Genomic DNA, 14,473 nt, shown 5'->3' with positions numbered 1-14,473 from the left:
GCATGAGGTCTGTAAATCAGTTAATAGAATTGTGTTAAGTGTTTACTTCCTGATTTTGATCATTGTGCTTAGGTTACATAAGATATTAACATTTGAGGAAGCTGGGTGAAGAGCCTAAAGGAACTCTGACCTATTTTTGCAAGTGTGAGACTAGTTCAAAATAGAAACTAATAAAACCAAACCAAATCCCAAATTTGTAGGTTCCAACTCCAGAATTCTGATCTAGTAAGTGGGATCCCAATCAGACTGTAAAAAAATTCTCACCAGGTTTGGGAACCACTGGCTCAAAATAATTAGTGAAGAAAACTCTAGGAACAAATATTTAGGATAATAAAACTATTCTATACTTATAGAACACTTAAAATTTCAAAGTGCTTTTGTCTATAATATTGTTGATCCTCATAGGCGAGGCAGACATTGGTCCCACCAAACTAATAGGGAAACTTTAGCCCTGAAAGATAGAACAAACTGCTAAAATCACAAGTCCAGTAAAAGACAATAAAGGTCTCTCTACTCCTGCTCTACTATTTCCAACATATCTTATTGATTTTAAAATAAAATGACACTATACTTCAACCAGTCAATAGATATTTAATATCAATAAATATAGTTTAATGAATAAAGAGAATTATGAAACTACATTATCTTTAGAAAATCATTAAGGTTAAAGTTTATTGACTTTTGAACAACCAGAAATTTCTATTGCCTCTACAATGACAACTGAGAGCCATAAATGTTATCTGAAGGAAATCAGATGATCCAAAAGTAGAAGAAATAAGATAATTTCAGCTCAGTAAAATACCCAATTACCAAAGAGCATTTCATTCTTCCATCATGAATTACAAGTTTACTATATTAAACTAAAATAAAATTCTAAAATAAAATTTCATTATATGTACATTCTACAAATAAATTGATCGTTTGCTATTCTTAGAAATATCACAGAGAAAGGAACAAAATAATACAGACTGTATTAATAATAAAGGCTTTATGCAAGTTTTGTTTTTTAAAACATGAAAGGGATCTGTTATCAATGTTAGTGAACTGCAGCAACAGATATTCAGGCATATAAATGAACTAAATATTAAAACATAACTTATTTCAGACAGCCAAGGGCAATTTCAAACTAAGTATAAATATAAATTTGAAATGTTAATTCATTTGACAAGTACAGGCACTAGAAAACTTCAGTGTTTATACTTGACGTTTATATTTGATTTTCAGATGCAATTTATGCCCTCATCTAAATCCTGCCCACATGTTACTCATGGAGGCTGTGTAACAAGCTGCATCCTACAGTGTCAATCCGCAGTTGCCCCCTGTAGATTCTCTCACTGCAATATCCAGACAAACAATGAATCTTATCCAATTAGTCCATTTGTTGTAATTAATACATCCAATTCATCATAAGTAAAGGAAACAAGCAAAAATACTATTTTACACTATAATTTTTTTTCTCTTTGCAAGCCCAGTGGAAGGCACTGAGGTTATTTTTAAAGCCATCAAATATATGTGTGTGTATTTTTTTTTTTTAGAAGAAGAAACACATTTAACTTGATGCAATCACTCCAGTTTAAAGTTCAATTCAAGACTCTAGCTTAAACTCATCTGGAAAAAACAAGTTTTAAAGTGGTTCTTTATTTTAGTTAATCCTTAAATTTGTGAAAGCAGCATTGTATTGTAAATTTTTGGTAACTTGGATTATAAATCACTTCCTGTTTAGCAAATTCCTTGGTGGTCCAGTGGTTATGTCTCCTGTGCTTCCACTGCAGGGGGCACGGGTTCAGTCCCTGGTCGGGGAACTAAGATCCCGCATGCCGGGTGGCACAGCCAAAAAATAAAATAAAATAAAGTAAAATCAATCAATCAATCACTTCCTGTTTAAGACTGGACATCATGTTTTTCAAAAAGTTTAATTCACTGAGTTGTTTCATATAGCCACTAAGGTGAAGTATTAGCTAAGTATTAATCATAGGCAGTATATTTATCAGCACAGTTTAATTTTTATTCTTTAAAAAACTTATTTCTTCTTTCTTAAAAAAGAAAATGACATTTAAGCTTGAAAATACTGACAAAATAGGAACATTAAAATCAAATACTTTACTTCAGTGTCCTAAGATACACATTTTACCCACATGTTAACATCTATGAAACAAACGTTCACCTAATAAACAAAGATATGCCATAGTTTTAACTGGCAATATATTTTTTTCTTTCTTACTGACATATAATGGTGTGTCTTATAATCAATGACATTTTAGATTCAATGAAATAACAGCACATCATTTATTAATGATAAACCTTACTAATACATCTTATGTAAAGGTATACATCTTAAAAATGGACCTGTAAATCTTAATTAAATTCATAATAATACATAATGTATATATCAATTCTCTCTGCAGATGAATATGTTTCAGATTTTCACTGACTTTAAGTTTAGACGTAAGGAATGAAATCAATAAAACATTTTATCTTCTTGGCATTTAAAAATTATAGAACTTACATAGAGACTACTAATGGCATGATTAATAATTAAAATATATATAATAAATTTATACCATATATTTTTCAAAGTGCTTTTTTATCATATGCCAAAAACAATTAATTAATACATTTATATTTTATCCAAACAGATACTAAATTCTTATTATTTTGAATACTTGCAATCAGGGTCTCATCTGTTACTTTATTAACATGGACTATAAAGGGATTATTCCCAATTTCTGATGATTCATCTTATTTTCCCTTCAGACTTTGTTCACATTATTTTTCCCTTACATTATTATTTAGATGTGTCTCTCTAGACATACATGTGGACATACATGTTTGTTCTGTTTAAAAATACACATGTACATATCTATGTATACACATGATGGTAGGTAATTAACAAATGTTATTTTGCTTCTTCCTTCTTGGGGGTTCAGAATGACTATCGCAAAGAAGGGCACAATATAAGTTCCAGATCTAATTTAATGTCTTACTGTTTTTCTTTATAACATGACACCCTTAATTCCAACTTGATTTGATATTTCCTAACTTAGATGTTTTCTGCTTTAACTAAAGAGAAAAGCTACTTCTAGCACCTGATAACTCCCATTCTTGTAACAAACAGAAAGAATAATTATGAATAATACAAAAAAGTATTTTTTTACTTTTAATCATGAAGTACCTTTACTGATTAAATTTACAGGGCCACAAGAGCATTTTAAAGTGTCAAAGGCATTCTACTTGTCAGTCTGATAATCTAATGCAAGAAGTAAATTATAACTGACAACATGGAAACATAGTTTAAATGTCAAAGTTATAAAACATAAATCTAAAAATGCTTCAATCAAATCATGTGATATTTTATTATATAATCTAAAACAGAAGAGAGCCAAATAAGAAAATTCTACCAGAAGTCTTAGAATGAATTTATTTTAGAATTTAACTCTCTACTATTACTAAACCATTAGTTTTGTCCCTGTAATTTAATGAAGGATTACCTTGCCACTTCTAATCTTGATTTAACAAATCAAACACAACCATTTGGCATCATTTAATATTTAATCTTCCATTCATTCATTCATTCCATAAAATTCATTCCCTCCCATTCATGGAGCATCTATTACGTACCAACCATTATTAAAGAAATACCTGCTCTTCTACTTGAAAGGCAGCTTGTTAGAACCTGACTGCCAAGACCATGAAAAACATCAAAATAGAAGAAGGTTGTTTCCAGTCCTACCTCACTCTTCATTTTACACCGGCCATTTCCATTTCAACTTACACTCTTCCACATAACCATGTAATTCCTTTCAAACTCCAAGCATATTTCAAAACAAAATTTACCTGTCCTAAATGCTACTCTAGCTAACCTGATAAACAGAGGCATTCTCATATAAAAAAAACAAAAACATTAATAGGTTAACCTATTATCCTTCTTACCAGGTAGCAACTGTTTGTTTTCATTTGTCTGCTTGATTTTTAAATTCATCTTATTAGGAACAGGGCCTTAATGGAAAGAGAACCTAGGCAGATAGGTGAGAGTTTAGGCTTGAAAGAAGGGGCATGGCTCCTGGCCTTGGCTTTTTCCTTAAATAGCTATATGTTATTTATATTTTCAGAAAATAATGGCTAACATTATTAACAGGTATTGTTATATATGCTTTAAGTGTTATTAAATCATTTCATCCTCAAAATAACACTATAAGGCAAGCGCTATCATTATCCTCATTTTAGGTCTGAGGAAACTAAAATTTGGAGAGGTTAAGTATTTGTCCAAGGTCACACTGCTTGTGACAAAGGGGGAATTTGAATAAGTGCAACTGGTTCCAAAGTCAAAGAACTTAACCACATTATCATACTGCATGCCCAATTTAACTCACAGAATTGTTGTAAAGATTAAATGAGACTATATTAAAGCCTCTGAAAAGGACACTCTATTCCTTGTATTAAAAAAAATTAATCTATGAAAGTGACAGAAAAACTGAAAAGGTTTCAAGCACACTAGCAAGCAGAGGCAAGGCAGTATTGGTTTTCTTCAGATTAGTATTCCTAGATTATATCACATCACATACGTGGATTAAATAAACACCAACTCTGACTATATATCAACCATAACTTATTGTCTACAAATCTAGTTACTTTTGAAATTTATATTTCACATTGCTCATGGTTAAGTTCCAACACACACTCTCTTTAATTTTATCTGATATAAATCATCTGATATTAGCAAAAGTTCAATTCTTCTAAAACTCACAGAAAAACAAAATCTTTACAAGAAAACATTTAATACATCATGAAATATTATTAATTAAAATGATGCAAGTTGGGCTTCCTTGGTGGCGCAGTGGTTGAGAGTCCGCCTGCCGATGCAGGGGACACAGGTTCGTGCCCCGGTCCGGGAGGATCCCTCATACCCCGGAGCGGCTGGGCCTATGAGCCATGGCCGCTGAGCCTGCGCGTCCGGAGCCTGTGCTCCGCAACGGGAGAGGCCACAACAGTGAGAGGCCCGCATACCGCAAAAAAAAAAAAAAAAATGATGCAAGTAAACTTAATATTTAAATGATGCTTCTTCGCTGAAAAATTAAAAATGGTCAATTCAAAAATGTAGTGGCTTATTGGAAAGCACAGTAATGAAATATTTCAAGTGACCAATATAGAACTCTAGACTGTATATGAATTTCATTTCCAACCATACTTTTTCCTCCAACATGTTAATAATCTTTGGTTGTCTGATAAAGATGATCAAGAAACTGTTTCACTCCAACAGCTTAATAATATATGGCAAGCTTCACTTTTACTTGCCTGCAACTTATAAATTCCTCTATCAAAAAGTCATCCACTCTCAGCAAGTTTTTTTTCTGTCAATTACTTAATACCTCGCCATGGAAATATGTTTCCAATACAATTCTCACCTCTTTTCTCAAGAATGCTATCTCTAAAACCAAATACTAAATTGATCATGCTGTGCAATATTAAAATAATTTACTGTTAATAATCTACCTATTTCTAACAAAAATACAAATATCACAGAATACGTCAGATACTCTACTGTATTACTATTCCCTACATATTAATCCACATTTTTCAAAAATCCATGTTTCTCTATTACAATTTAATTATTTCTAATTTCCCCTTATATATTGTTTTTTCTTGAACCAGGTTCACTTCTGTTATCTTTTGCCTCTAGTTATCTCCCCCCCACCAATTTAAACTTACTGTTAACTCTTGAGGGTTCTCTACCTATTTTCTCTTATTTTATGCATTATTTTTAAATACCCTTTCAAATGGTACCACTACTCTGCCTGTATTTCTGTATAAGTTAAAGCTGGAAAATTTTAATAACAGTAACTTTTAATACATTAAAGGATTAAATATGGGGTTTCCTAAATTAAAACTAGACAAAATATTGAAAAAATAAGATACTTTCATACCAAAACGTTTAACTAAAAAAGGAGAAATCTAACTTTCAAATTTTATCTTAGCTGTCTGCAAATGAAATGCAAAATCAATAATATTAATTATTTTCCCATTATAGCAAGAGAGCCCATGTTATTTAATGGTTTGGAGTGAAAGGCATCAGGACCTAATGATATAACTCAGTTTGGTGGCTGCATTGAAAATGCTGTGAATTGTTTACAAATTTGTGTTAGTTCTAAATATATGTATAATACATACATAATTTTATAAGCAAATGAAGATTTTTATAATAAGGGAATTTTTCCTAAAACAGATTAAATACTTGATCTAAAATTTCATATAAAGCCTTCAAAAATAACCAAATATTCCTGCAAAACCGATTCTAAACTATGTTGGCCTTAGATTATTTTTACCCTTGCATGCAAAACAAACATACATATAAAACAAATAATAACACTTATTATATTCTATTTTTTGAAAATGTATTAGGTATGTAGTCAAATAAAAATACCTAGGATTAATATACCCTCCTAAAGCAATTCTTTGTCCTTATAATTCTCTTGGAGCATTAATCCTCACCTGGCCTCTTTATTACATAAAGTAAATCAGAAAGACTGTAAGGGAGGAAGTCTGTAAGAGCCGAGAGCTGCTTATTGTTGATTTAAATGGTCTTAGTTTTCTTGCCATTCCATTTAGTTCAATGTTGTGGGTTTATGAGAAAATATGGTATTTCATGTTTCCAAACTATAAGGTGCCCAGTGAAGTACAACTAAGAGGTAAAGAAATCTTATAAAAAATTTCAAGGCATTTTTTTAATAAAGAAAGTACATTAGGAACTGGCACAGCAATATGGGTTTTGTTTTGTTTTTCCTTTTCCTGTTTTATATATAAAATGTTCTCCTATTTTAAATTCCTTTTACTAACATTAATATACAAAAAAGTATGTTCATAGACTAGTAACATTTAGTAAATTCTGGAATATTATCTAATTCATTCAAAAAGGCAGTAAGATACACACAGTATCTAACAACTTAAAACTCCAAAGTGGGAGTAAACACATCATACGCAAATCAAAAGTAGATTAGACAGACTGAACTTTACAAAAACTTCAAAGGAAGAAGATTTAATTCTTAACCAACTTACCCAATTTTTGTCTTCTCTTTTAACTTAGAACAAGTTTTTGTTTTTTTGCTCTCTTTGTCCTTTGGCTTAGATTTCATCCTTCTACCTTTCTTTTCCTCTTTTCCTTCAACTGAAGCACTAGGAAAGTTTTCAGGGCTCATTACTCGTGGAATATTGCGTTCCCCACGCTCCTTTGCTTTTGCTATGGCCTCTGATATTATACGATTAGCCTTTTCTTGCTTGCTTTCTGATTCCACCTTTTTTCTCTGCTTCTTCTCAGACATGATCCTCACCTGGGTATTCTGCAACTTAGTATATGTCCCAGGACCATCACTCTTCTTGGAAGATGGAGGCTAGAGAAATCAAAATAATTTTTATACAACATACCAAAGTACATTTAAACAATTAACATAAATAACCAAAAATTTAGAATTAAACTTTAAGAAGTAAAATACATAAGCAAATATGAGTGCTACAAACAAATTTAAAATTAAAACATTTTGCTGATCTAGAAATTAGTGTAGGTATAAAATAAAAAGTTCAACTACTGCTTTTAAAAGTGAAAGTTAAAGGAGGATAATATACATTCATTGATATTTTCATAGCATTCTTGATTAGTTGATTCAAATTTTGTCCTATAAATATAGCTAATTCAAATTTAGTCATGTAAATATGCTGGGCATTTGGAATAAGTCTCTTCTTTCCTCTTCATTCCGGAACTCTGAAAATTATTAATAAATTTTAAATAGCAATTTTAATTTAGAATGACTACTCCCCATAGTTTATTATGATTTTTAGAAAAACAAAGCCTCTCTGCTTTATAAGAAAGTGGAATGAGAACCTGAATTCATTTAAATCATTTTAATGTGCAATCTATGCAGCAATGTAGCTAGTCAACAGACATTCCCATACTTAAAATTAGAGAAAGTTTTAGTTTTTCTGTGAAAGAGTTAAATGAGGATTTTTTTTCTCTTTCTATATCATAATATTTTGCTCAAGCAATTCTGGAAAAAAACAAGTTCTAGTTTTACGTTAAAATTATTAATATTTTAGCAATATCACAGGAAGCAGATCAACAGCATTTTAAAAAGAATATTCTCTTTAAACACGCATTCATCCCATATTCTTAGATCACAGTTTTGTTACGTTCTTACCCGTAAACATGCCTCTGACTACAGCAAGGGAAAAAACCACCAGGAATTTCCAAACACATTTTCATGCTGGTTCCAGTGTGCTTCACTGGATATCTTTTCTATACCTGCCTCATCAAAGGTTTCGTAGCAGTGCTACAGCACTGGGAAAGGAGGGAGGGCTTAGAATCGCTTACTAAAATGCCACCTTAAGGCCTACAGGCTATAACAAATAACCAAGACGCGAGAAAACAGCAACAAGCTCAAGATGGCGATGCAGTACGACTCCGCAGCAGCAGCCAGTAATAAGGAAGGTTATTCAATCCCATTAGCCTTTTAGCCCAAAGAACCCCTCCTCCTCCCACTCATTCAGGCTTTCACTTACCCTTCCTCTTGGCCTCTTCACTGAAGACATTTTTGGCGTCAGACAAAGGCTTGCCCTCTGCTTTTTCACCACCCCAGGCAGTGCTCAAGAAAAAAGCATTGAAAGAAGATTCCTAAATGGCCTATTTAGCAAGCTGCAACCAAGAGATGCACAACCCTCCACAAATACACATTGTGATGTATCAACACATTTCTGCCTTGGCAAGTTTATATCCACTGTTCATTCTATTTAGATATGAAAAAGACTGTAAACCCGTCCTAAAAAGCTGAGTTTCCTCAATAGCTGTAAGCAGATAGCCAGATTCCAACAAAGCACAGAAAGAAATGAATGCACAAAGCATCAAAATGCATCAGCATGAATATTAGAGATGTCGTTAAAAATACTGACTCCTTCTGAGGAAGTAGGCCAGCAGATGGTGCTACCAGTTATTATTCCATTAGACTCTGCAATTTAACCCCCAATGGACTGTTCTTCCCTCCATGTAACACATTAACTCTCACTCTACCATTTCCTGTAGTAAAGTTTTAAAAAATATACGTAAAAACCTGATTTAAAAAAATCATCTGAAAATGAAAACTGTAGTTAAACGGCTTTATGTAGCTATCAATATTAAAAAACAAAGTCCAATGCAATTTCTACCAGAGAAAAATACTTTTCTCCGTGATACTCTAAAATATTTAAAACATAAACACATCTGAAGACGAGCAAAGGGTTAAAGAGGAGGTCATGCAAATGAACCCATAACAAGTGACTTCTCTTTAAGAAATTAGATAAGGTCTCTTATTATTCTTCTAACAAAAAGCTAACAGTGTCATTTTTAAAATTGAGAAATGAAGCTATTTTCATTTAAATTCCAAAAAGCTTAAGATTTTGAAATGAACACAAAAGAGCTGTCTATAAAAAAATAACTAGCCGTAGTTAAATTATTGCCTTACTTAAACCTGAATAAATACATTAATTTATTTTCCTAACATAAAAAAACTCCTAAACATTCCTGACCTTTACTCCTCACATTCTATTTCAACTCAACTGTTGTTTTTAAGATAAAATTTTAGTTTTAGTCCCTTGCTAAAAATAACTAAGTAGCAAGTCCTCCTGAATTTGATCATTATATACCTATACTTTTCATCTATAAAATATTGAGACTATTTTAGTAAGCAACGACCTTAAGTACCTAAAACAAAATTTTCACTGCCTCAAAATTCACGTTTACCTCTTTCATTAATACCATTTTTAAAAAATTGGTCTTGGCAAGTCATCTGATATCTGTATTAAAGAACCTGTTTTTAGTTTTTTCCTTTCAGGCATCAAAGGTCTTGAAATGGAGCAACATTATATAAACAGTGTCCTAGAAAGACCAATCTAAAGAACAGGAGAGGAAATTAAAGGCATAGGACCACTAATGCAAGAAAAGGATCTTACTGACCTGGAGGTCATCTATATAAAAATCATAATAACCAATAATAAGGGCTAACACTTACCAAGTGCTTATTAGGTGACAGGCACTATTCTAAGCATTTTACATGTAATAATTAATTTAATCCTGAATAATAGGGTAACAGTGATAATGGAGAGGAGTAACAAATGGGAGAGATATTCTTACAGCAGAACTGCAAAACGATAGAACAGACCTAAGCACATAAGTTTTTAAAATCATAATATAATAATAATAGCTAACACTTATTCCCTACTATATTCTAGGCACTATTCCTATTATGACACATACATGAACAACATGGACTGTGTGGGTCTACTTACATGCAGATTTCTTTCAATAATAAATATTACAGTGCTACATAATTCACAGTTGGTTTCATCCAAGGATGTGGAACCACAGATATGGTGGAATCAAGAACTACAAATATGGAAGAATCACATATATCGAAAACTGACTATAAATTATACTTGGATCTTTCAAGTAATCTCTAATCCGGCATTGTTCAAGGGTCAACTGTATATTAACTCAATTAATCTTAAAAACCCTGTGAGATATGTACTACTGTTACCCTCATTTTATAGCTAAGGATACTAAGGCATAGAAAAATAACTTGCCCAAGATCACATGGCTACTGAAAGATGGGGTAGGGATTAAGAGGCAGAGAGCCTCATAATGGAAACCGTGCTCTTAACCACTGTATTATACCATATTTGTTTCAAATATCATAACTTACAGAGATTAATTTGAACACAAAACAAATTAAATGACTTTCTCAAAATCTCAGAGATACTAGTAAGGAAGCAAGAACAAAATTTAGTTTTTTTCAGTGCCCTTTCCAAGAGGTAGAAATCAACTAGATATGGGTGGGTTTGGGCTGAAGAGCAGGAAGAGTCAATACTTGCTTTCTAGACCAAGTACTGGTACAGGAGGAGATAAAAGAAATGTTGAGAAAGGGTATGTATGTGTGCATAAGATTAATTCTTTCCACACTGAGTTTGAAATGAAAAGTTTTGAGTAACTGGAAATTTTGGACTCGATCCTTGGAGAGGTCAGGGCTGGAATATAAGATGTGGATTCTCTTGCTGTTTTCTTTGAATACCCTTAACTCACTGATACTATCCACAGAAACTAGGGTGATTTCCAAAATATCTCACTTCTCCTTAAAGCTTTTCAATAGATTCTATTACTTGATTCAAAAATCCCAATTATTTAACAATAAATCTTAACAGTAGACAACCAAATATTTGTGATCAAACATTTCTGTGATCAAATATTTCTTCTACTCTTAGGATATAGTATTTTAACTCTATATTCCCACAAAACATCAACACTGAGGTGTTAACTAACTAATCATTTTTAATGTAGGTGATTTCCCAATTTACACAGACACAAACATACAAAAAGGTAGTTAAAAGTAACTTTTCTCAATGTTACAATTTTTCTCTTTTTCACCTACATAAGCAGTCAACAAATTCTGTCCAATCTACTTGTGTTTTATTTTGTTTTCTTCCTCTCAGTCCCAACAGCTCCTGCTGTATTAATTTCCCACTTGTTATGGTTACATTACAGTGATGTAGGAAAATATCTTTATCTGTAGGAAATATATCAAGTCATTTGGGGTGATGGAACATCCGGTTTGCAATCTGCTCTCCAATTTTTTACAAAGTAAAAGACTTTCTTTGTATTTCATTTGTGATTTCTCTGTAGGGTTTGTCAAAATTTCAAAACTCAATTTTTAAAATAAAGGCAGGGACTTCCCAGGCAGCCCAGTGGTTAAGACTCCCCCTTTCAATGCAGGGGGTGCAGGTTCAATCCCTGGTCGAGGAGCTAAGATCCCACATGCCTCATGGCCAAAAAACCAGAACAAAACAGAAGCAATGTTGTAACAAATTCAATAAAGACTTTAAAAATGGTCCACATCAAAAAAATCTTTAAACAAATAAATACATAAAGGCAAAGGCCTTGCGCCCCAAGGACCTGTATGCTAAATGAGAAAAAAAAAGTGAAAGAAAAGAAGGCACATATATTAATAACATATCCAAATATTTATAAGAAAAACAAGTCACAGCAAAACATAAAGATGGTATCATATGTGATATATCAATTATTTTGATAGCAACTAGAAGAATATATGAAAGACCCTGGATGTCATATTTCAATACTAGGGAAACTCAAGGATTTATGGTATGCGTGTTTTTCAAACCAAAGGTCATGATCTAATAACAAGTCATGATATAAATTTAGTGGGTTCAGACCAGCACTAAAGAAATGAAATATAACAGAATGAAAAAGAGTGGTACCTAACCTGTATGAATGCTACCTCTTAAAAATTAGATAGTTTTAATACCATGGTCACTACTCCTCTTTTCCTTCATGAGAGAAAGAAGCAGAGATTTGAGTAAGAAATTAGAGGTGTTAAAACAGGAGTGGGGACTCAGTTCTTCCTCCTCTTGGTGGAATAATTTTCCCACATACCTACCCACTCACACTGGGGAATTCATCCATTTCAAATATTTTAGTTGCATACAAATAATTAAAAAATTTGAATCACCAGTGTGTAGACCTGAGTGGAAATCATAAATTTTCAAAAAGAAGGGGAGAATGATCTCATGGCTACCATACATCTACTATAGAGCACAGGTTCTACTATTAGGGAAAATTATAAAAAATTTAAAGTTCTACTTCACACATTTTAAAAACAATATGAAGGAATAAAAAGTCTCAAATAATAAAACAGATATAATTCCTTAGTAATAATAAAACACAGAACAAAGAATTTTCAACAACATATATAAAACTGTATTATAGCTAAAAAAAATCTTCCAACTTTTCTCAGGAGAGATGACTCTCAGGCTTCAGACCTGGGGGACTAGGTGAATGGAACTTGCAATGGAAGAGAATACAAAACAGAATAGAGATAGCAAGCCTTGATCAAGAATGAGTTTTACTGCCTAGAGAGACAATGCTGAATAAGAGAAAAGAACCATTAGTGAAAACCCAAAACACCAAGTTCTAAAGAGCTAGCAGATGAAGAGGAATTAAAGAAGGAAAACAAAAAGAAACTACAAAAATGGTAAGATGAGCATCAGGAAAGAGTGGTGTCATGGAAGCCAAGCGGAAAGAATAAAAAGATCTGCCATCAAAAGGAAAGTAAATATCTGAGAGTAATTTGATATTATAAAGCTAACTTAGAAAGCATTTTAGTTCTGTTGAATTGTTTATAGTAAGCCAGTATGCTAGTTTTTAACATTTTTATTTTAGGAAGAATCATATAATTATGTACTTAAATATTCAAATTAGATAGCTAGTGGGAAGCAGCCGCATAGCACAGGGAGATCAGCTCGGTGCTTTGTGACCACCTAGAAGGGTGGGATAGGGAGGGTGGGAGGGAGAGGCAAGAGGGAGGAGATATGGGGATATATGTATATTTATAGCTGATTCACTTTGTTATACAGCAGAAACTAACACACCATTGTAAAGCAATTATACTCCAATAATGATATTTTTTAAATATTCAAATTAAACCAACCTCTAAAAACAAATTTGTAGTTAATTTTAGTAATACGTGTCAAACATTAGTGGTAACTTCTTTTGCATTTATTGCATATAACATTTTTTTCCACAAGGTACCAATAAAGACTTGCTTTTAAAGAGAAGAAAAGGAGGAAAAACTGATCCAAATTATTACCTGTCAAATCCTCTGAGTTTTACCCTTAGATTTGTTTTCAGAGTTTTTGATGTATCTGAAGCAATTATTTTATTTCACTTTCTTCACATTTGTGAACTCACATGTTCACAAATTAAAAGGCTTATTTTCATTTTGTGACTTGTACTAGTATCCAGGTTTCCACTTTTAGCTAATGATGACATTCCTTCTTTTTTTCTAAATCTTGAATTTTACACTGATACGGTAATACTATTAAAAGTATTCCCTCTATTTTAATCGTCCACATAGCAGTTCAGGCAAATAGTACATATTCATAAAAGTTGTTTTTTTAAAAAATAAACATTTATTATGTGACTTACAGGAAATACAGAGAGAGAAGAATATGCTAGAGGATACCATGGGAATGTAATCAGCAAAATCCAGAATGTGGGAAATTCTAAAGAAAAATGACTGTTTCTTCAGCAAAGAAACAATAAGAAACAAAACAAAGAAGGGTAATCATAGATCAAAAGAGGTTTAAGACTAAATGTAATGCCAAAAAAAAAAAAAAAAACAGAAAAAAGTAAGGACACACACTTAAAATTCGTATCAAATGAATGCAATACATGGCCCTTGTTTTGACATAGACCTGAACAAGTCTGTAAGACTACATTTATTAATACTAGGGAACTTTAACTTTGATTGGGTATTTGATTATGAAGGAATTACAGTTATTTTTTTAAGTGTGAAACTAATTTTGCAATTGTGTCTTAAAGCTAAAACCTTTGTCTTTTAGATACACAAATTGAAATATTTACAGATAAAGTGATATCTGAAATATTTAC

The 14,473-nt window shown here is 32.1% G+C and overlaps 1 protein-coding gene across 16 annotated transcripts in view; it reads right to left on the bottom strand.

The window, feature by feature from the left end:
• Positions 1 to 14,473, bottom strand: part of CHD9 (chromodomain helicase DNA binding protein 9) — a 236,146-nt gene that overhangs the window by 109,741 nt on the left and 111,932 nt on the right. For 12 of the 16 annotated variants that reach the window (XM_027092199.1, XM_027092200.1, XM_027092207.1 and 9 more), the window contains one exon: positions 7,051 to 7,382. In XM_027092199.1, the coding sequence (XP_026948000.1) occupies positions 7,051 to 7,382 (332 nt within the window). Of the gene's footprint in view, positions 1 to 7,050; positions 7,383 to 8,183; positions 8,433 to 8,544; positions 8,944 to 14,473 lie in introns of those variants that run through there. The other 4 variants (XM_027092209.1, XM_027092210.1, XM_027092212.1 and 1 more) reach the window with 3 other exon arrangements.

The sequence above is a fragment of the Aethalodelphis obliquidens genome, unplaced genomic scaffold (assembly GCF_003676395.1).
Source record: "Aethalodelphis obliquidens isolate GAN/ISIS:26980383/991018 unplaced genomic scaffold, ASM367639v1 scaffold75, whole genome shotgun sequence".
Taxonomy (NCBI): Eukaryota; Metazoa; Chordata; class Mammalia; order Artiodactyla; family Delphinidae; genus Aethalodelphis; species Aethalodelphis obliquidens.
Note: the sequence above shows the minus strand (reverse complement) of the source record. Positions and strands in the feature narration are given on the sequence as shown.